At 38.1% G+C, this 24,588-nt stretch overlaps 1 protein-coding gene across 21 annotated transcripts in view; it reads right to left on the bottom strand.

The window, feature by feature from the left end:
* Nucleotides 1-4,014: 4,014 nt before the first annotated feature.
* FER (FER tyrosine kinase) overlaps nucleotides 4,015-24,588 on the bottom strand; it is a 439,939-nt gene continuing 419,365 nt past the window's right edge. For 11 of the 21 annotated variants that reach the window (XR_011525229.1, XR_011525213.1, XR_011525228.1 and 8 more), the window contains 3 exons: nucleotides 21,359-21,513; nucleotides 12,378-12,500; nucleotides 6,700-10,907 (listed from right to left, as the gene is read on the bottom strand). Coding sequence is in view for 8 of the 21 variants with exons in the window: in XM_070569585.1 (XP_070425686.1) it covers nucleotides 10,765-10,907; nucleotides 12,378-12,500; nucleotides 21,359-21,513 (421 nt within the window). In the remaining 13 variants the exon portion in view is untranslated. Of the gene's footprint in view, nucleotides 10,908-12,377; nucleotides 12,501-21,358; nucleotides 21,514-24,588 lie in introns of all 21 variants that reach the window. The other 10 variants (XR_011525226.1, XR_011525214.1, XR_011525221.1 and 7 more) reach the window with 2 other exon arrangements.

Raw genomic sequence — 24,588 nt, forward strand, 5'->3', positions numbered from 1 at the left:
AGGGAGGCTGAGGAGGGTTGTAAAGATCGGTTTTGCCCGTCCTAAGAAGCCTGAGGGCTGTCCCACAAACAGGAAACGTGTGGTTCGAGAGGTGGGTGGCTGACTCTTTTAATCCAAGATCAGAGATGAAGACAGGGCTTGGTTTAATGGAGGGAAACCCGTGTAAATAACAGCATGCCTTTTAGAAAGCTTACTGATTTGCTGACTGACGGGCAAATAGAAGCCCAGTGTCTTGGCTCTGGGACCAACTTGGGCCCAAGGAAGTGCCAGGCGAAGTCGCATGCCCGGAACTGCTGTGCAGCAGCAGCCGCCTTTGGCTTCTCTTCCCAAACATCCCTCTCAGCCACCTTTCTCCCCTAAATCCTCTGTTACATCTAAACAAATCCTGTTATGAAACAGCCACCACCAAAAACCCTGGCAAACAGCCAACCGGCACAGAGAAATGGGACTCAAACTACATTTCAGTTTTGATTTCTAAACAGAGGAAGCAGTGATTGTGATGAGGATTTCAGGCTGGTTAATTTTAAAAAACTGAAGATGAGAAGCAGGCTCTGAGGACTGGAATTTGCTTGCTCTTTGAGAGATATTTGCATTTGTGAAGGAAGAGGGGATGACCTTGTAGGGACCTGAAATTGGCCACCCCAGGATATGTCTCTTTGGCATCGGGATTGTTTTGGGCTGATTGCTTTGAATAAACTGGGACAGGGAGGGAGGCTCTGGGGAATGGAACTTGCCCTTGTTGGGACACATTTACATTTGTAAGGTAAATCTCTATCTGTAAAAGGTGCCTCCCTCTCTGTACCAAGAAGAAGAAGAGAGATGACCTTGTCCCCAGAAACTCTTAATGGGGAAGGCAAGAACTTAAGTTGGTTGCTGTCTGGCAATCTCATGTAACTGATTTAGGGTGGTGGCTTCTAACTTTTCTAACCTTTACTTAATCCGATTTGATTCTTGTCTAAAAGTCATGGGATCACCCAATGACCAGACCCCACCCGCACTGATACCATTTTAACTTTTTTTCATATTCTTTCCTTTGTCTTGTAAAGAGATAACTCACATACCTATGCCTTAAATTTAGCTCTAACCCTCAACTTGGGGCAGCAGCAGCAGCAGCTCTGACTGCCCGTGGGTCCTGTCCCCACGCACCAGCTCTGCCTGCCCATGGGCCCTGTCCCCATGCTATTCTATTCTCTAAATAAAAGAGCACTACTGCCAGATCTTAAGAAATCTTTCTTTTGACTCCTTGGCTCACCGACCCCGCATCAATTGGACTATAAGCAACACACACCCATTATCATCAGAACTCATAAGCTTAATTACAGAGAAAGTGAAGGCTAATAATTTTTTTGCACTGTTACATCCCTAGGAGGCCAGTTACCATGGAAATTTCTCCTTCCTTTTCTTCTACTTAGAACATATTTACACAGAATAGGAAGAGAAATATAAATACGATGGAAAGATTAAGTAAGACAAGGCACAGTTTGCTACAAATATTTTACATTTATTATAAGAATACAGTAAAAAAAGGTTCTGCAACCCTATGAGTGGTAATTGGAAGAGAAAAAGAGGCTATTTAAAAATGGTCTAAGTTTACAAAAATGATGAAATCATGTTTTTAAAAAAGTAGTAAACAACTTAAAAGCATGCTACAATGTTAGCCAAAGTTCAAAATGTGTTTCTTTCTTCTGAATGTAAAAACTAACAAATAAATAAGTGTTAAATACAGATCTGAGTTAAACATGGTAAAAGACAGACGACTAACTGCTTTATACATTTAGCTCTCATTCATTTTCAGACTTGTTTACAAAGCCAGATAAACTCACCAAAGGCCTTGTTTGTATGTTTTACACGTGAACTTTTTATAAGAAGCACCCTATTTCCAGTGTTTCTTTTATCCACTTCACAAATACATTATTTTAAAACAATGAGAAAGATTTAAAGGTGCTTTAACCTGACAACATTGGCACTAAAAGGAAACTTTGTAAACCACAGGGATGCTTTGCTCAAAATGATCCTTGCAGATGGTACTTCTACACCATGGAGGGCAGAGGGCAGGCCCCTCCCACTCCATCATCCCAAACCCATCTTCTATCAAAGGGAAGAGGAAGCAACCAGACAATCACATTTCTAGAACCACTCACTGTGGGCCTGTGCCAGGATGATGGCAGTGCCTTAGGTGAGCGGGCTGCGCAGTCAAATGGCATGGGCACCATTTGTACATCTTATCTTCGCTTTCAATTTGCTTGGGTTCCTGAAGAAGTAGGGGCTGTTCTTGGGACTTTGACAACTTGATTTTATTCCCCTGCCTTTATCTGGCTTGTCCTAATCTTATGTGATTGTATGGCTATGACTTCAGAGAGTTCCAATCTTTTAGGGTACTGACCAGACCAAACCAAGAAAAACACACATAAAGAAAACCATAACACAAAGTCAGCAGAATTCACACCATCACCAACTCCCACTATATTCACGTTGATTAATTAGGCCATCTAATTTAATATATTTAAGCATAAATATAAAATCTATAGATGTCTGACTGACAAAGCTGTTTCAGTGAGAAATCTCAATGCTCTGTGTGGGAAAACGATGAATAGAAATGGTCTGTGAAAAGTGTGCTCCTGGCCAATGATCCACAGAGAGACTGATTATGTCACAGGATGGTACCGGGTACCGCCATTGCACACAGTGAAGTGAAATGTTCAAGTGACAGGCAGTTTCATATTTTTGGACACTTTGGTCATGAATTTGGAATAACCAAGCCTTCCCCCGTCCCCATTCCCTTGTATCTTTGATTTTGATGTGATGCTCAGAACCTATACCTGGGATTGGATTTACAATCATAGGATTATAAAATAAACTTATCGTGGGGAATCAGGCGAACCTTGTAGAACCAATCTCTTTGACACGAAAGCCAAAATAGTAAATTCCATTAAAACATGTATATTTTCTGTACATTGTAAGTGTGAAAGGCCTAGCATTTAAGGAGGAATTATGGTAAAGTTCACTTCTGTTGGAATTGGTCTTCTGCTTGCAGCTGAAGCAAAGCAATTCAGACTGGCAGGGGAGGGTCTCCACAGCATCCTATAGTCTAAACATAAGAACTGCTGTACTTTGGGTTAGGAGAAACCATTCACAGTCATATTAAGCATGGCTCTGGGCACCATGCCCTCTGCATTTGCTAACAACAGTCTGGCATATCTTAGGAGCAGGCAGGCATGTTTATGTGCACCAAGTCAAATTATTTATAAAAGGAAAATTCCCACATAATAGGGTATTTTGCCCCCCCCCCCCATTTCATGTTCAAAAATTAACAAAAGCAGAGATTAGTGAGCTGGCAAAGACTGCCAGGATGGTCCTTTTGCCTGGGATCTTAGTAATAATGGAGTCCAGATTCCCTTTCAGCTCTTACGATTCTGAATCCAGGGTACTCAGAAATTGAGGCCCCCATTGTGAGGCAGGGGAAAAATTTAGTTTTTTGTTTCATAAAGATTGTTCAGGAAACTCAAAAGAAGACTCCAGGTTGTACAATTTGACAAGAGCTACATAAAGAAAATATTAGTAATAATTTGGACGCATACACTTCACTTTTCATACTCAGACTTTTCCTGCTCCAATGTGGAAATTGGGATTTCTTTTTTTATGGCCATCTTACACTTATCTTGTGTTGTTCAAAACACTGATATTTCCCATTGACATCTGACCTATGCTTTCAAAGTGTTTTATCACCTGTGACCAGATGAATTGCCTAGATGGTTATAGTTTTTGCAAGGGTGTTTGAACACATAGGGATGACGTGGTTTCTGTTGTCTGCTTTGATGGTTGAAATGTGGTTTCTTAGGATGTCATTTTAAAATCTGTTTTGGATAGCATCTAGAATGTGCTTTCCTGAAATTAAAGACGTTCTTAGCAAATAGGAGAAAGGTATGACATTTGGCTTTTTAGGAAAGGGACTGCTTTGCGAGAACTGTAGGTAGAGCTGATGGTTTAACACAATGGGGGTACTGAGTCTACATATCTAGGTAGATTGGTTTATTTTGAACTTAAGGCTTCATATTTGCTATCCTCTTTTCTGAAGTTACAGAAAAACTCTTTAATTTGCACAGCTGAAATACTTTTAGACATGTACTGACAAAAGGAGTGTGAAGGAAACACAAAAAATATTGGCATAGAAGAGTGGAATGGAAAAACTGAAGATGTCGAGGGGTTTAAGGTAGTGTTTTAATATTTCTTTGGAGGTAGGTAACCTAATGAGCTTACTCAGCTAAGTCAACAGGCTGCTTCCCTGGACACACTGCCTCACAGTGGTCTTTCTATCCTGGGAAATCTCCCAAGAGCCTCTATTGATAGTGCCACTTATCAAACACATCTGCCACTTAATCGTCCTGTCTCCGCCAAAAGACTTCAACTAGGCCTTGTTTGCATTCTCAGCTGCCTCTACCACAGCCTCTCACATGGTGGATGTGCAGCTGGCCTCAGTAAATGGAAGCCTGGGAGCTCCCTACAGGGCAGGGGCCTCCTGAGCACCTGAGGAGAAGCTCGTTGGCCTAGGCCAATTATGACATTTTCTGATAAAAGCTAATGATAAAGGTTTTTCTGTTTTGGTAAAGTAAGGATTAAGAATCTGAACATGAGAAAAGCAAATACTAACCAGGAGTAAAAAACACAAAAACAAAGAACAGAAAAACTAACACCCAACCTGGTTCCCTGCACCTGACATGGCAGATCTCCAAGAAAAGCTTCCTGAATGAATAAAGCTGAGGGAAAATGTATTACAAAATTCTGCTACCAGGGTCATTACTATCACTTAGAACATTTTATTACTTTGTAGAACACTCAATTAGTTAACTGCTAGCCTCAATGGTAAAGTTTGGGAGGATAGTTTAGAAATTCAAGATTTGAATCTTTTTAAAGTAAGTCCTAAATATTCTTGTTTTGGGGCTCGTACAAGCTTGCTGGCAAGGAGGGAAGCTATATCTGTCTTCATGTTGCAAGCACAGACACCTGCAAGATATCTTTTCTTTAATAAAATAAAACATAGGAGCTTGCACAGCCATTTTCCTCCGATGCTGGCTGTCCTACGGCTTAGGGAGTGGGCTGAACCACTGCCATGTTGGCAGCCTTACAGAAAGACCGAGCAGGGTAATTCTCATTCAACAGTGGCTACCTCCTGAGATTAGAGGGAGCGTAAAGAAAATCAAATCAATATCCAATTCAACGTCCTCTAAGAAATGTTGTAGAGACTTGAGAGGCATGTAATATTTAATAACATGCAGCAGGAAGCTCCTCAAAACCCCCTTTGAGGATTAGCTTTTCCTGACTGACACCGCATTTCTTTGTTGGAAGGTTAGCCCTTGGGTCACTCTGCGTTGGTACTGTGTTCTTGCCCTTCATGTCCTTCAGCCTTCCTTGTCGGATGTCTCTTTCTCTGCCTTCCATGTCTAACCTTAGCCATGCTGCACTTTGACTGGCTTTAAGATGTTTCCAATTCCTTTCCCTCAAATGGTACTAGTATAAAGACAAGGAACCATGGCTATTTAATTGGTGTTTTCCTACTTTCCTGCTGAATTCCATGTTTCCCCAGAGAACAGCTCATCACAGTAAAGTCCCTCTGGGGTTAACTCTAGGAGCCAATTAGTTAATATTAGTCAAAGGAGAAACAGGGCTAATCTAAGTGTGCTCTCATTTAGGAGACTAGCCCAGGGTGAGTCCCATCACAACCAGAGATTTCTAGTAAGGTATGAACAATCAGTGACCTTAGTTTAAGAAATAGTAACTAGAACTAATGCAAATGTAAAGAGACTTTGAGTAGTCTCTTTTAAAAGCCTAAACACAAATGACCAAACTCATTAGTTGGCCGGACAATGAATATAAGTGTCATCCAGCACAGCACCATCTCTGAGCCAGGGGTATAAAATGCTCGAAGTGCAAGGGAGAGGTGTGTGGTTTGCTCCCACTAAGGCCCACACACTGGCATGTGACCTCTTTTTTGCTTCTTTTGGCTCCAATATCTTTTTAATCTTCTATAGGAAAGGATCTGGCCTGGTGGCACTGTTCTCAGGCTTTCTAGTGACATTGTTCAAGTCTTCATCCCACTTTAATTATTCCACACTCTCTGCAGGGGCTCTATCATCCTGCCTTAAAATCACTGGTTCTTTCCTCCTCTGGCTTTGTGGATGCCTGCTCAGCTCCTTATTAACAGGCACACTGAAACCTATGCTCGTTACTTCTCTGCAGTTTAAAGTGACTAGGAATTTAGTACAGCAGGACTTTCTACCACCCAAGAATCTCAGCTCTTATTAGGCAGCTAAGCGAGTCTTAATGTCTACACTTAACAATTCAGAATTTAATCTTTGAATCCTTATGAGGCAGTAGGATGGTTTTCAAGGGGTAATAAATATTTCCTTAAATTATGACTAAGATACATAGTTTATACATCTTCTGTATTATAACATTATTTTTTAAAGGAGAATTTTATGGGACTCTAAGACTGTACCATATCTCCTTCAAGTAGGTAATCCTGGTGCATGAAATCTTGACTTTCTTAATCAGAGTATTTTCTTTTGCAAAAATTAATATGTAGTTCTGGATTCTCCCAAATAATATAGTATTCAGACTTGATATGAAACTAATCAAAACAGAGAAAAATAAATAATAAAATATTTAATAAAAAAATTTCTGGTATATATAAGCAAATCAGAGTTAGTAATAAAAGAGGTAACACTTTATTTTAACGGCAAACTTTCATGCTAACTTACTAGTATAATGGAAATGTAATATAAACTCATTTCATATAAAATCTTTGTTCCCATTTAATTAACATATTAATACATAAAGAAAATGTCTTTTTCAATTGTCTGCCCCTTTGTTGCTCTGGATATTTTGCGTTAGTCTCTATTTTGTGTTGGAGCTCTGACCTCCTAAATACAAAACTCAGCCTTTCCATGACTGAGAACAGTGCTTATGGACAATCAATTCTGTTGATAAGAAACATCTAAAGTATCAATGGTTTGATCAAGGGAGTGTGTGTACAAAGAAGAGGGCTGAGGCAAACAAACTTTTCAGAAAGTATCAATTAATCTTACTTCAAAGGGTACAAGGCCACAAAACAGTGTACCCAGAGTATACTAAGTAAGGTTTTCAGGTACTTTTAAAATCTGATGACTCACAAGAATGAATTCTAAAGCAGAGTGACTGACACATCTCTGAATGACAGCAACATATGATCTAGACATGTATTTTTGCATTCTACTTTTTATCTTTACACCACTACGAGGTCCTCAGTGTGTGACATATATTGTAATTAAAACACTTTCTTCTTGACACAATTTCACACCAGTATTGTGAAGCCATAGTTATTTTGGTGGTATTAGCCAAACTTTATATAAAACTGTATGGCAAAACTGAAACATGAATATAACATAGACAAGAAAACCATACTGTGGTTTAAAGGAAATTAAGACTATTTAAATGACTAAACATTTTCTTTTCTTTTAAAAACAACACTCAAATGAAAAACAACTGTAAATTGTACACTGAAAAATAGCTAATACAATTAGGCTCATGTTCTATACTGATGTGGTAAGATGTTTCAAGAATATTGTATTTGTGATAAAATGGTGAATTATGGATGAAGAACTTTATTGCAAAATCAAATTTTGGAGATAAAAGAGAAATGTTTACATGAGACCATTACTAGGAACCTAGAGGCAGGATGGGCTACTGAAATAAAGCCTCTGAATTTGAAAGTTTAAACAAAACTTGTTAATCCTTTATTATTATTTTCCTGTAAAAGACAGAATATGTTGGCTTTGGGAAGCAACCTTAGATTACATGGAATACAAAATTAATTTTAGGTTTCACATGTTGGAAATAAACGTTAATTTGACATTAAAAGATGTCTTTCCTTGAAAAATGATGAACTACCTAAATATCTCTTGTAAAGACTCCTTGGTGATTCAAGATAGAAAAATGCAGGTGAGAGTCAGACTGCCTGGGTTTACCTGCCCCTGACTCCATATTGATAAATTTAAGGAATTATGGCAGGAACTGTATAGGATTGATATATGCAACTCTTGGAAAATCCATTAACAGCACAAAGATTTGTGACCTGGCTTAATTACACTCAGACCAGTGGCAATTTTGGTTACAACTGTTTTCTTACTAAACAAGCCATAGGATTTTGTATATTTCTGAAGCCTTCTTTCCCTACATTAACTTGCAAATTCAGAACAGTATTTATATGTGTGCTTTTTGGGTATGGATTAGCCTCCTAAAGTACATAATTCCAATAATTATCAGTGACAGAAGGGATGAATAAATTATGCTTCAAGCACAACAAAATTAACAGTAAAAAATGGTTTGCGTAAGTTTTCCTTAATGCATGTGCCTATATTAAATTTAACATTCTATACAACTGCTATGATCCTGAAAGACTCCCAGTGACTTATTAATCCTGAACTATACAACTGCCTGCTTTGGGACAAAGAATAAAACAGAATTTAAATGCTGCAGATGTCACGATGTTTTGAAAAGCTTCTTTAATTTAAGCACAGAGTTATGATGTGAATTGCAAATTCTAACAGCCTGGATGAGTGAAATATCAATGCCATGTTCATTCTTTACACGAGAATGAAAAGATTAAGCTTCAGGTCTTGTTCACAAAATTAAAGCCCAAACCATCATTTTCTCTCCTTGCTGAGAGCTTAGCATTGAGGCTGCTAAGTGATGGGAGGCTGTTTTCTTTAAACAAAGAATATTACGGAGAGATTCACTTGGAGATATTAATAAAGAGTGGAAATGTCGCCATCTTATTCTTATTTTTGCAGGCTGGCAAGTGTCTGAAGACCCTAGCACTTAATCTTAATTCATGAGTCCATGCTTTGATTTATCACAATATATGCCATCAAAAGAAGGTTCCATTTATTTACAATATTTGACAGAAGGGAAACAATGCTGATTAAAAAAAAGTTGCTCTGTATATTGCAATATATTTTTGAGAGCAAGTTTATCATGCTTTCATTTTAGTCTGGATGTAATGCTCATTAAATGTGTACAAAACTTGCAAGGAGATTGAAATGATAGACACAAGCCATTTTTCTCTTTATTTTCATCCTCTATATTCTTTAAAGTACTGGGTCTGAGTCCTGTGCAATGATATTTATAGGCAGCAAACAGTTGGAGAGGGCAGGAGGAATTTTCTATCCCATAAGCTCTCGCAATGATGTAGACCAAATAATCACTAAGGTGCTATTTATCTGGACACAGGCCTGAACACTTAATAAAAGCTCCCAAGCCACATTTACCCCTGAGCATGACCATCTCTTACACACATATTTATCCTGAGAGGCAACTATATACAGAACATGGGGTAAGTTCCCTGGATGGTTAAGATTCAGCTCAACAGTTTTAACTCTGTGTTACATATTATTCATATGAAGCGTCTCCAGAACTGTGCTTGCAGACCTGTCAGCTAATGATAGGGATTTCCAGGCAGCAGTATGAGGGTAAAGGAAAGGGAGAGGGGAAATAGGAGGGCTGTCCCTATGTCCTTCTCCTCAATAATGCTCATCTGATTTCTCAACCGTTTATTCCTTTCACACCTGCCTTGCTTCTTGGTAGTGTGTGTATGTGTGTGTGCACACGTGCACGTGTACACACATGAATGTGTTTATGAACTAGGATCATGACATTATGACAGCTCTGAAAACTGGCAGAAATGAAGGGAATTAAATTCTGGGGTATCTCCGCTGAAGGGAAGATACTTAACCAAAAGTATCCTGTTATTTCTATGGACTTGTGCTTTGCAGTTTCTTCAAAAAAAACCGTGTTGCCATTAAGAAGGCTCTATCTACGAACTCCTGAAAACATTTCTTAAAACCTTTCTTGTGAATTCAGATCATAAAATAAAAAGGGTGTGTGTGTGTGTGTGTGTGTGTGTGTGAAAAGGGATAACTCTGATGAGAAAGCAGATTTTATACTTTCTGTTTTTTCTCCTCTCTGATCACTACTTTAGCTGCTCCGTCCTCCAGACCACTCTCCTGTTTATACTGACTTCTTGTGGTCACAGCTCTCTAAAACATCCTTTAAAAGCTGTTGCCTCAACTCTAAGGGTATGCTCTCTGAGGACATTTCATGCATCATTTTCTGATGCCCCGACCAAGGAGGAGGGAAATGACAGCCTTACTAACAATAAAGGATGTGATGATTTCACACTGTGCTTATTATTTCTAGAAAGAAAGAAAAGAAAAATCCTAGGAGGCCCAAATAATTCCCAATATAAAATGATGTTTACAAAAGTGACCTTGCCTTGGCAGAGCAGAAAGCCAACTTTGGTTGGAATGTGTCCTGCAAACACGGCATTACCAATGCAGCATATAGCACCGACTGAATAGGGTCTGTGGCATAGGACAGCAGCCCATGAACTGTGCCTGAAGTAGAAACCTCGGAGAAACATTAGTGGTCCTGGTGTGAAAAGGAGAGATGTGTCACCTCTCATTTAGAGCTGTGCTTTTCTATGTACAATGGCCTGAAATGGCAGGCTTGCTGTGGTGAGCTAAACAAGCCCTTGGCAGGACTGTCTGTTTCTTGAATGCACTTGCCTTTGACTTTTTTTTTTAAAGTGGCACATACTTTAAAAAACAGTTAATAAAAAAAATAACCTTAGAAGACTGTTGCAGGTAACGTGGTATAAACTCATTGTTAACGAGAAGAACACTATCACTCTGCTAGAGGACCGAGTCCTGAAGGCTGTTTGCGCTTCTGTCACTATGTGATTTTCTTCTTGATGACAGTGAGCTCTTTCTGCAGTTCACCGAACTTGGGGCGGTTTTCAGGTTTATAATCCCAACATTTCATCATAATTTTAAAAACGTCCTCTGGACAATGCTGAGGGGCTGACATTCGGTATCCTGAAGACCCAAGAAGAGAACAGAGAATTTAGAATGGAGACAAGATACAAATGTTCACACAAAGCATTACACGGTTTGTAAATTTTGGTATCTTATGTTCTACATGGAACAGGAACAAAACATCTATTTCGGGGTGAACTGATTTTTTTTTTTCCTACAAGTGACACAGAATTCAATATTACAGAGCCATAGAATTACCTTCTAGTTCAAATAACCCATTTTTTTGTTTGTTACAAAATCTGATGTAAGATACACCACATACAAATGTATAACATCACATAAAAATGCATATTTTAGTTGCTCTAAGTATTTGCTTTTAGAATTTGCTTTTAGATGCTGTGGGAAGAGTTTTAAAAATCATCTCTACAACCCAGGTTTTTGAAGATGAAGAAAGGATGAGGATTTTATAAACAGTAATTTAATGTTAAATAAAAATGAATATGAGTTATATTCCTCTACAGTCTGAGAAGATCCTTATCTCTTTATTTTTAAGATTGGCACCTGAGCTAACATCTGTTGCCAATCTTTCTTTTTTTCTTCTTCTTCTCCCCAAAGGCCCCCAGTACATAGTTGTATATTCTAGTTGTAGGTCCTTCTCGTTGTGCTATGTGGGATGCTGCCTCAGCATGGCCTGATGAGCGGTGCCACGTCCACGTCCAGGATCCAAACTGGTGAAACCTTGGGCTGCCCAAGTGGAGGGTGTGAACTTAACCACTTGGCCATGGGTCGGCCCCAAGATTCTTATCCTTAATTCAAAGTTGTCTGGTGGTGTTCCAGCAGTGTGCTGGGTAGTGTGTAAGTGCCTGTGTGTTTGCCTCAGGAAGTAAAATGTCTGTGAGGGATAGAGGAAGGTAGAAACGAGCTAGAAAGTCATCCTCCTACATCTGCGCCCCTCCTGAGGGGCCTGACGCTGCGGCACTGCCACTTTTTCAAAAGCATTCTTTCAGCTGAAAGCCGTGGGCTACACAACTGCATGCTCGGGTGGCACCATCACCCACTTATTCCAATCTCTGGTCTGGGAACACCATCGGGTATCTTCAGAAGTGTTATAAAATTCTCCAAAACTCTTGCTGAAGTCTAACCACATTTCAATTTGTAGTAATATTAATGGTGTTTATTTGGTATAAAATAAAAAATAGGAGGTTGAGGAATACTACCCTGTTACCCTTGAAGACAGTGAATGGCACAACCTTGACGATGTCATGCGAGGCAGAGGGAGTGGAAGAAAAGCCGATAGCACTCTATTTTTAAAGTGTTAGAATCTTTTAGTTTTCCTTTGTTTGTTGGTTTTTCTTGTATAAGAGCCACACCATCCATGCAGTTCAAAAGCAGATTTATCAACACCTCTGCTCTCTATTTACAAACCCAACCAGTATGTACCTTCCTCTCCCCAGGAAAGCTGCAGACACAGCGTCAGCCCTACCCCTGGAGGCAGGAGGAGAACACTACTACCCCATGTCTTTGGCTCACCTCTTTCCACTTGCTCCCGTGCTTGCTGATTTGTCATTCCAGGGTACGGGCAGACCCCTAAGCTGAAGGTCTCCCAGAGGAGGATGCCAAAGCTCCACACGTCACTCTCAGAACTGTATCTTCCTGGAGGGTGAACAACACCGTAACCAGAGGATAAGCAGGTGAGCATTTCCGGTTATGTATGTCTATGTCAGTCACATATTAACATAGTTAAACTTACCAAACGAACTCAATAACTAGTGATCTTATTCTCTTCACTAGTTTTACTTTCCAGGACTAGTAATACTACCTATTTAATGAACAGTCTTCAGGCTGCTAGTTTAACCAAACCAGCTCCCAAATCACTTTCCCCTACCACAAACAATTTTCAGGCAGCACACAAGCTTACTTTCCCTGTGCTATCTAAATGAGATGAATGGTTTGCATAAAAAAGATATAAATTTGTACACATCAATGCCTAGGAGATTAAATAAGTTGGATTTCTGCAAATTTGTCTTCTGCCTGCATCATTTTCCTTCCACTAAAATTACAAACAAACCTAAAGCAATAAGGAAAGTTTCTTAACTTCAATTTTTTTACTCATCACTGTTTACAGATATTCTCACATGCTTAAAGGTCTCATTTTCTCCACTGATAGTTTCATTTACGGAAAGTACATTTTTCTGTGTGTTTTGAATAGAGTAGAAATTAACATAGCTGGATGATAAAAACAACTTCTTTAAATTACATGGTGCCTTGTTTTGTCAAAATATCTTGGTGCACCTGTTTTACTGAGCTACATAAGCTACGCCCTTAGGGTTTTTTTCAGTCGCCTTCTAGAGAAGCACAGAGATAAAAGCCAACATAAGGTACCTTATGGAAATGGATGTGAAACCAAGGAGGAGAAGCAGAAACATTCTTTCCAATTTTCAAGAGGCTAAGAATTTCTAAAACTTTCTCAACATATTTATATTTTTCTTTTAATTTTATAGATAGGGCATATACTGTCATAACTAAACTCTATTTGCAGTGATGCCAAAGATTTCTTAAATGATTTCATTTCTATTCCCCTTGTAGCTTCCTGCCTTAACTCTGCCATTCCAGGATTTATAAATATCCCTCTTCTAAAAATATCTTTTTACTCAAAAAATGGCCTTTTCTCTTTCTTGAAAAAAGTAAAATGAGAATGAGAGTGGCTGCACTATGGTAACTGCTCTGACGCCAGAGTTTGGAGTGCAGTTGCTGATTATCATCTCCAGCTGTGTGAATTAGCTCGCTTCTTCGTAGACAGTAATTATGGACATTCACTCTGCTGTGTGGTAGGAAGATTGGTTTTCTTGTCTGCATATCAACTCTTTCTATGTTTGGCACCCAATGATTTAATACTTTTCATGGAAGTCATTCAATGGCTGCAAGTTTTACTAATTAATTTTTTAAGAAAGTACAAGGTACACAGAGTCTAATACCTTCTTTGTAAGATTAAACCTGGGCAGAGCTCAAGAGAGGCATGTTGTATATAAACCAAGATCATGCTGCAGAAGTGAAAGCTTATAACCTAACTCTATGACCTTGACCTTGGAACCTAGTTTTGCTGGATAATTTTTATTCTTTCTTTGCTTAATTATTTATCTGTTTTATTGAGGTATAATTCACATATAACATTATATTAGTTTCAGATGTACAATATGATGGTTTGATATTTGTATATATTGCAAAATGATCACCACAATGTCTAGTTAATATCTGTCATCACACATACTTATACATTTATTTTTCTTGTGATGAGAACTTTTAAGATTTACTCTCTTACAGCAACTTTCAAATATGCAATACTGTATTATTAACTATAATCACCATGCTGTGCATTACATCCCCAGGACTTATTTACTTCATAACTGGAAGTTTGTACTTTTGACCCCCTTTACCCACTTCATCAACCCCTACCTCTGGCAAGCATCAATCTGTTCTCTCTATCTATGAGCCTTCTTTTATTTTTTTTTTTAAGGTTTCACATATAAGAGAGATTATATGGTATTTGTCTTTGTCTGTGTGACTTATTTCACTTAGCATAATGCCCTCAAGGTCCATCCATGTTGTCACAAATGGCAAGATTTCATTCTTTTTTTATGGCTGAATAATATTCCATTGTTTGTGTGCACACACACAGACATATATGAATATATACATACATACATATATATATACACATACACACACACACACACACACACACACACACACACACACACATGATTTCTTTATCCATTCATCCATTGATGGACACTTAGGTTGCTTCCATATCTTGGCTATTGTAAATAATACTGCAATGAACATGGGGGTGCATATATCTCTTTAAGAGTGATTTCATTTCATTCAGATATACACCCAGAAATGGAACTGCTGGGTCTTATGGTAGTTCTATTTTTAACTTTTTGAGGAACGTCCATACTGTTTTCCATTGTGGGTGCAACGATTGACATTCCCACCAAAAGTGCACCAGGGTTTCCTTTCTCCACATCTTCGCTAACATTTATTTCTTATCTTTTTGATAATAGCTATTTTAACAGGTGTGAGGTGATATCTCATTGTGATTTCGATTGGCATTTTGCTGTTGATTAATGATGTCAAGCATCTTTTCATGTAACTGTTGGCCATCTGTATGTCTTCTTTGGAAAAATGTCTACTGAGATCCTCTGCCCATTTTTTAATTGAATTGTTTGTTTTTTTGCTATTGAGTTATACGAGTTCTTCATATATTTTGGATAGTAACCTCTTATCAGAAATACGATTTGCAAATATTTTCTCCCATTCAGTAAGTTGCCTTTTCATTTTGTTGATGGTTGCCTTTGCTGTATAGAAACTTTTAAATTTGATGTACAGTCATGTGTTGCTTAATGACAGTGATACATTCTGAGAAATGCATCATTAGGTGATTTCGTCATTGTGTGAACATCATAGAGTGTACTTAGAAAAACCTAGTTAGTATAGCCTACTACACACCTAAGTTATATGGTACTAATCTTATGGTACTACCATTGTATATGCAGTCCATCGTTGACAGAAATGTCATTATGTAGCACAAGACTGTAGTCTTACTTTATTTTTGCTTTTGTTGCCTTTGCTTTTGGTACCAGGTCCAAAAAATCATCGCCAAGACTGATGTCAAGGAGATTACTGCCTCTATTTTCTTTTAAGTGTTTTATGGTTTCAGGTCTTACAGTCAATTCTTTAATCCATTTTGAGTTACTTTTTGTGTATGGCATAAGATAATGGTCCAGTTTCATTCTTTTGCATGTGGCTATCCAGTTTTCCTGACACCATTTATTGCAGAGAATTTGTATTCTCCTTCTTTTGGATGGAAAGTTGTGTGTGTTAGACCATCTGGTCTAAGGTATCATTAAGGCCAATGTTTCCTTATTGATTTTCTATCTGGATGATCTATCCATTGATGAAAGTGGCATATTAAAGTCCCCTACTATTACTGTATTTCTGTCTATTTCCCCCTTTAGATCTGTTAATATTTGCTTTATAATATTTAGGTGCTCCTATGTTGGGTGCATAAATATTTACAAATGTTATATCTTCTTGTTGGACTGATTCTTTATCATTATGTGATGACCTTCTTTGTTCTGACTATACTTTGTTTTAAAGTCTATTTTGTCTGATATAAGTATAGCTACCCTAGCCTTCTTTTGTTTTCCATTTGCATGAAATATCTTTTTCCACATCTTCACTTTCAGTCTGTGTGTGGTCTTAAATTTGAAGTGAGTCTTGTGGGCAGCATATAGTTTTTTGTTTTTGTTTCTTTTATCTATTCAGCCACTCTATGTCTTTTGATTGAAGAACTTAATCCATTTACATTTAAAGTAACTATTGATAGATATGTAGTTACCGCCATTCTGTTAATTGTCTTCTGACTCTTTTGTAGTTCTTCTCTATTCCTTTATTCTTCTCTTGCTCTCTTCCTCTGTGATTTGATGACTTTCTTTAATGATATGCTTGGATTCCTTTCTCATTATCTTTTGTGTATCTACTATAGGTTTTTGCTTTGTGATTACCACGAGGCTTATGTATAACAACTTATATTTATAAAAGTTGATTTTAAGTTGATAACAAGTTTGACCACATTCTAAAGCTCTACATTTTTATTCTCCCCCCCATGCTTTGTTTTTGATGTGACATTTTACATCTTCTTATCTGGTGCATCCCTTAACTGTTGTAATTATTTTTATGATGTTTGTCTTTTTTTTTTTTGAGGAAGATTAGCCCTGAGCTAACATCTACTGCCAATCCTCCTCTTTTTGCTGAGGAAGACTGGCCCTGAGCTAACATCTGTGCCCATCTTGCTCTACTTTACACATGGGACTCCTACCACAGCATGGCTTGCCAAGTGGTGCTATGTCCGCACTCAGGATCTGAACTGGTGAACCCCGGGCCGCCAAAGCAGAACGTGCAAACTTAACCACTGCGCCACTGGGTCAGACCCTATTACATTTGTCTTTTAACCCTCATACTAGCTTTATAAGTGATCAAGCCACTACCTTTACTATACATTTACCTTTACCAGTGAGATTTCAACTTTCATCTGTTTTCTTGTTCCTAATTAGCACCCTTTCTTTTCAGCTAAAGAAGTCCCTTTAACCTTTCTTGTAAGGCCAGTTTAGTGGTGATGAACTCCTTTAGCTTTTGCTTGTCTGGAAAACTCTTTATCTCTCTTCCAATTCTGAATCATAACTTTGCTGGTTAGAGTATTCTTGGTTGGAAGTGTTTTTTTTCAGCATTTTGAATATAGCATGTTAATCTCTTCTGGACTGCAAGTTTTTTTTCCCCCAAGGAAGATTTGCCCTGAGCTAACATCTGTGCCAATTCTCCCCTATTTTGTAACTGGGTCACTGCTACAGCATGGTTGACGAGTGGTGTAGGTCTGTGCCTGAGATCCAAACGTGCAAACCTGGGCCACCAAAGTGGAGTGTGCCACACTTAACCACAACACCACAAGGCCAGTCCCAGGACTTCAAGTTTTTGTTGAAAAATCTGCTAATAGTCTTATGGGGGTTCCCTTGTATGTAACAAGTTGTTTTTCCCTTTCTGCTTTTAATATTGTCTGCTTGTCTTCAACTTCTGACATTTATTTATCATGTGTCTTGCTGTGGGTCCCTTTGGGTTCTACTTATTTGGAACTCTCTGAGCTTCCTGGATCTGGATGTCAGTTTCCTTCCAAGGTTAGGGAAGTTTTCTGGCCCTTTATCTTCTATCTGTCTTCTGGGACACCTATATCGTGAATGTTAGTCCACTTGATGTTTTAACATAAGTCCCTTAAGTTATCTTTACTTTTTTGAATTCTTTTTTCTTTTTGCAGCTCTGATTGGGTAAGTACCACTGCCCTGTCTTTGACTTCACTGATCCTTACTTCTGCTTCATCTAGTTTGTTGTTGAACCCCTCTAGTGTAGTTTTCACCTCAGTTATTGTATTCTCTAGATCTGTGACTTCTATTTGGTACTTTCTTATATTTTCTATCTCTTTGTTGAAGTTTTCACTGTGTTCATCCATTCTTCTGTTGAGTTCAGTGAGTATCATGACTATTACTTTGAACTCTTTATCAGATAATAACTTATCTCTGTTTCATTTACGTTTTTTTCTGAGGTTTTATCTCGTTCTTTCATGTGTAACATATTCTCCTGCTTCTCCATTTTGCTTGACTCTCTGTGTTGGTTTCTATGCATTACATTAAAGAGCCTCGTCTCCCAGTCTTGAGGGAGTGGCCTTATGTAGGAGATGAACCTCATCATCCCACCCTGCCCTAACCCTTGGCTGTCTTTTAAACCTTTGCGATTGTCCATGCAGGACACTGAATAAACAGCAAACTGAAAGAGACCTATTTCTTTGTCCTAGAACTTTGGCCTGAAGGTCAGGCTTCAGGTTCAGCCAAATCTAGGGGCCTATGGAGTTCCTCTTAGTAAACATAGGCCAGTGGATGCCGTCTTTGTTCTTTCCTTCTTCCTTGCTACAGCTGACCAGTATCTCCCAGAAAGGAGCTTATACACTCATCTGGAATGCCAGTTTTTGGAACTGCTGCCCGGGGAACACCTCTAGACCACCTGGCTCTGGTGACCAGCAGGGCTTGCACTTGCAGTCTCACAGGACTGTACATATTTGCAACTTTAAAAGTTGCTGCCTAAGGATCTGGCTTCCAATCAACCTGTAAACTAGATGCTGACTGAGATTCTCCCCTTTGGGACACTGACAGGTCTTGGTACACGCTCAGCTACAAGGAGCTATTGAAAATAAATTATGATGAAAATTATGATGAAAATAAGTGTAATTCTATGTCCCTAAGTCAAGTTTCAGAGAGGTTTCCTAGACTGAAGGTTTTTCCCACCTACCCTGACCCCTCACTTCATGGAGACTTGGGCAGTATTTTACCTACTCGGAGGCAAGAGTGATGAAAAGACCCTTGGAAATGAGGCAGCATCTTATCACCAATCATAAAACAATATTTGCATAAAACATGAAAAAAGCATAACAAGAAATAGCACTCTCATAAAATACTTATATTTTCTCTTGTTAAAAAAAATGCTAGGATTTAGAGCCAATCTTCAGTAATTTTAGTCTGTGAGAACTAAAACAACTTCTCAGGGTTGCTATGAGACTTGCAGACTCTCAGGAACTCCATCACTGGATTGGGTAATAAATACTCAAAACTTCTTTTTCATCTGCTGTTAAAATCTCTCCCTCTTTGTCATCTAAATTGTTCTGCATTTTATAAAGACTGCTAAAAAATGTCCATTACTGCTAATCAAAGGTCTTCATACCTGTATTTATTACTTAAAATGCTATAGGTCTGGCTCTTAGCAATATCTGGAATTAGAATTTTGATTTGTAAATACTTTAGCCAGCTTGAAAGCCAACTAAAACACTCTTTGATTGAAAGGCAGAATTTTACTTGGCATAATTGCTTAACAGTAAGAGGACTTTTAAAGGCAATATAATGAAGAGAACCTGGCAAACAGGTGCAAGGACAAATTCTAGATAGCTGGATTTTACCAGTAAGCCTTTGGTCCCCCAAGTCCAGTTCTAGCTCTGCTATAGAGATATCATAAGAATCACTAAGAAGGTGCTTAAAAATATTCTTTCATCTAAAGAAAACCTCTGTGTAAATACAAGGGTTACAATCCTCTCTTTCATCCTGTGATTGTTCTCCTTAGGAGTATAGCCTTAGAGTAACAACCGCCCCAGAGAAGAATCACTATGGAAAACAGCAGGGCTGCTGCTTCCTCTAGATTCTGAGGAATAGCGGAATCAGTTTGGGATTACTAGAAAAGTCACAAAAGCTTCTCTTGTTAACAAATGGAAATACAAACTAAGGGTGAGGATTAGTGTCTGTGGAGTGTTAAGTTAAAAATGTCCTTGTTGGGAACTAGAAGAGCTTAGTCAATTTCTCATAATGACAACTACCTACACTTATACATTCCATTGTATTGTTGGTATACAAAATACACAACAGATTCTGGTGTCTGGATCTGCCCCAACTAACTTCCAAACCAATTACATTCCAAAGTTTTATCTGGAAAACATTTGGTGGTTCCTCAAAAAGTTAAACATAGAATTACCATATGACTCCTAATGTACACACAGAATTATGTTAAACAGGGACTCAAACAAATCCTTGTACACAAATGTTCACAGCAGCACTATTCACAATAGCCAAGAGGTGAAACCTGCTCAAATATACATCAATGGATGAATGGATTAACAAGTTGTGATAAATACATGCAATGGAATATTATTCAGCCATAGGAAGGAATGAAGTACTGATACATACTACAACATGGATGCTAAGTGAAAGAAGCTATACACAAAAGGAAACACATTGTATGATTCCATTTATATGAAATATGCAGAACAGGTAAATCCATAAAAATAAAACGCAGATATGTGGTTGCCAGTGGCTGAGGGCAGGGAGGAATGGGGAGTAACTTCTTAATGGGTATAGGGTTTTATTTTGGAGTGATGAAAACGTTTTGGAACTAGATAAAGTAGGAGTTGCACAACATTGTGAATTGTACTAAACGCCACTGAATTGTTCACTTTAAAGTGGTTAATTTTACGTTACATGAATTTCACCTTAATTAAAACAAAAGCTTTATCTGTCTTTAGCCATTAAGTTAAGGCATTTATAAATGCTTTATTAATTCTTCATGATGAAGTAATTTTTCATTTTAAATAAACAAAGAATCATTTTATGATATTTTTATTCAAAACATACTACACCTATTCATTAGCCCATAGTTCATATGCTTCTTTCCTTAATGAAAATGTAATTTCTAATTTTGCTTAAAGCACAATCTTTTTTTAAAAAATTCTTGAGCTGTTACCCATCTTGTTATGGCCCATTTCATCCCAACCACAGATACTGCAAGCTGTATTTATTTCCAATTACAATGACACATAAGAATTCAAGTGAAAAATATCCCCACTGTTTCAAAATGTAACTTCCATCTCTCTCTTCCCGCAAGATTTATACAAGTTCCAGAGATGCTAAGGAACCACGTTGATTTTCAGAGTGAGAAACTACAGAATAGACTGACTTATTTTAGGAACCTAACATTAGATGAGATTATTGGACCAATTATAAGACAGTCAAAAGAAATAGTCCAGAGCCACAGCAACACTTATATTCTGTGTATAATTTGACCATAAAAATAATCATATTTCTGGATAAAAACAAAAACTCCCTTAGATGCAATGTCATATTTAACAGGCTTCTAAGTGTATCCATCTTTTAAATCTAGTGATCTTACATATAGAAATCTGATCAATAAAGTCAATGAATTAAGTTTGTGCTCATGTTTAAGCGCAAAGTACAAACATTTACACATTTGTGTTGATCCTCAAATCATTCTAATTTTGGCTCTGCTTTACCCCTATAACTTTGCTTGTGAATGTTTTGTGTTAATGGAGTCGATTTTTACCACCAAAAAGAAATAGAGTCTATTCTTACCATAATTAAGAGCTTCTGGTGCTGTCCATTTAATGGGAATCTGCTTTAAGCCTGAGGATGAATATACTCCACCATCTTCTTGACGAGACATTCCAAAATCACTGATTTTCAGAACATTATTTTCACCTACCAGGCAGTTTCTTGCAGCAAGATCCCTAGGTTACAACAAGACATAGAAAACGCCTATTAAAGCAAATTGAAAGCTACTTTTACATTTATGACCTCCACAGTTTGCATTTTCACATTTGCAATGTGTTTATAATGAGGTTAAGAATGGTTGTGATTTACCAGTCTTTCCTCATCTTTTCTGTCAAAGGTAAAAATCATCCATGAGAACATTTGCATATGGAACAGGCCACATGCTAATTTTCTATGCACCACATATATTTCCATTTAAATAGATAAACACTGATTCTAGGGTTAAGAGAAAATCACAGAGGAGAGGCTAAGCAAACTTGGCATGATTTCTCCTTGACTGGCTTTCCTAGAGCAGCACTGCCCAACAGAACTTTGTGATGATGGAATGTTCTCTATCTGTGCTGTACAACAGATAGCCATTAGCCACATGTGACTATGTTGAACATGGCTATATGGCTTGTGTGATTGAAAAACTGCACTTTTTATTTTATTTACTTTTAGTTAATTAAATCTAAATAGCTACAAGACACTAGTAGCCACGGAGTAGCCTTTGGCAGTGGAGCCTTAGTGTTTCCCACAGGCCAGAGAACGGTTGAGGGGCCAGAGAGGCTGGCAACTCTTTTTCTGTTGCATCTTGGACAGACAAAACTCTACATGATGATTTGGTCCTGCCTCTCTTTCCCACCTCATTTGTTCCACTCTTTCCGTAATTTTCTATATTCCAGCTATGTTGGGCTCCGTTTTATCCATAAACACAGGACAAGTCCCCTGAACTCGGCAGGTTTATGTCCACTGAAGGGCCCTTGCACTTAGCTGTTCCCTTTGTCTGGAGTGCTCTCCTTCGAGACCTTTGCATAGCTGGCTCCTCTTCATTCATTCTTAGTTCAATTGTCCTCTCCTCAGAGAAGTCTGTCCTGACCACCCGTATCTGATAAGGAAGACAGCAGCAAATAGACCAAGTCTCTACTCTAATTTGAATGGGGAAGACATTCAATAATCAAATTCATATCTGTACATATAAGTGTTTATATATATATATATATATATATATATATATATATATGTACATACAAGGAGAAAGTGTACATATACACACCCGCACATACTCATGCAGAAAATCAGATAATACATCAAAGAGTGCTGAGTGTTACAAAGAAAAAAGTTGTATAAAGCAAAAAAGATTTACAGTGGAAATCCTATTTTAGATAGGCTGTTGGGGAAGATATCTTTGAGAATGTGATATTTGATCAACGACCTGAAGGAAGTTAAGGAGCAAGCCATGGGGATATCTAGGAGGACAGCATTCAAAGTAGAAGGAACAGTAGATACAAAGGCCCTGAAATTGATACATGCTTGGTATAATTCAAGGAACAGCAAGGAAGCTAGTATAGCTGGAGTGGAATGAGTGAGGTAGAGAATAGTAGATTTAATCAAAGAGTTAGCCAGGACCAAATGATGTATGGCCTTTTAATAGTAAGTTACTTGGATTTTATTCAGAGTGTGCTGGGAGGTTACTGGAGAGTTCTGCACACAGGAATGACATGATCTGACTTATGTTTTGAAGGATTATATGCTACTATGCAGAGAATGGACTGGCAGAACCAGAGAGACCACTGAGGAGACTATTTCGGAAGTCTAAGGGGGGCGATGATAAACCGCACTAAGATGAAAGTGACGGAGGTGGTTAGAAGCTGTCAGATTCAGGCTATATTTTAAAAGTATAATCAATAGGATTTGCTGGTAGATTGGATGTGGAGTAGGAGAGAAAAGGAGTCACAGATGACCCCAAGATATTTTGGCCGAAGCAACTGGAAGAATGGAGCTGACATTTATTGAAATGGGGGATACTAGGGGGAGGATTAGATTCACAGTGTGGCAGAGACAGCTAGTTGCTTCCCAATATCGATTTCTCCCCTTTTTTAGAAAAGAATCTCGATTTTAGCTGAATATAGTGCCATCCAGCTAAAAACTGCTATACTTCTCAACCTCCCCTGCACTAGATATTATCTAAGTCCTGGCCAATGAGATATAAGCAAAAGAGTTGTCTAGAATTTCTAGGAAGTTTTCTTTAAAAGAAAGGGGAAATAGTAAATTTGCTATAAGGGGATACAGAGAAATAGAGTTGTATCTAGAGGAGGGTTTCAGGTCAAAGAAATTTTTCCCCTTAATATGGGGGCTATTACATGCATATGTGCAGATAGTAATATTATACAGAGGGCAAAACTAATGCAGGAAGGAAAGGTGACAAGTGAAGGTGTGAAGCCCTCAAGAACGTAAGAGGTGATGGGATCCATCTGTGCTCTTCAGAGCGATATTCCCAGTGCCCAGCATAATACTTGGCACATAGTAGGTGCTCAATAAATATCACTGAATGAATATATATATACTATCTTACCCTAGGAGTGATCTCTGCTGAAGGTAGATTGTCTATTCTATGCATTTTCCTTTTTAATTCTTTTTTCCTGAGGAACAGTCAACAACTAGTTTCTTTCAACTGAGATGGTTTTATATATTTATCTTTGTAATGCATCTCTAAATATCAAACATGACTCAAGACTTCCAAAAAATTAAAGTCTAATTTACATGACTGGTCTTGTAACATAGGCTAGAAGTACCTTGAGCAACTGACTTATATCAACAATTGACTGGTGATGACAGCATGTCCTAAGGGTGTTAAATTAACCTTGGAATTGCTGAACATAATTAATGATCAGAGAAATAATATTTTTATATTCCAGTAGGGAACTTGGGTGGTAGTACCTAAAGACATCAGAAAGGAATGTGAAATTTTCTGCCCTACTAATTTGCTAAGATTGGCTTTACTCATTAGATCAAGTTTCACAATGGAGAACCTCAGGAGAAGCCCAAGGTTAAAATTAAATCTCTGACTCACTTTCCAGTCTTTAGATGTAGCATGAACACCCACTGGAAGAGTGAGAGACCCTGGTTTGTTGCTGGACAAAGTGGGAGACAGTGAAATACTGGTTCATTTATCTACTTATATTTATCTGTAGGAAGGAATTATATACTGGCTCAGGACTCCAAGTCCTACATATGGCAAAGCTGGCCAGAATAAATCCTAGCTTTGCCAC

Source organism: Equus przewalskii, chromosome 13, assembly GCF_037783145.1.
Source record: "Equus przewalskii isolate Varuska chromosome 13, EquPr2, whole genome shotgun sequence".
Classification (NCBI taxonomy): Eukaryota; Metazoa; Chordata; class Mammalia; order Perissodactyla; family Equidae; genus Equus; species Equus przewalskii.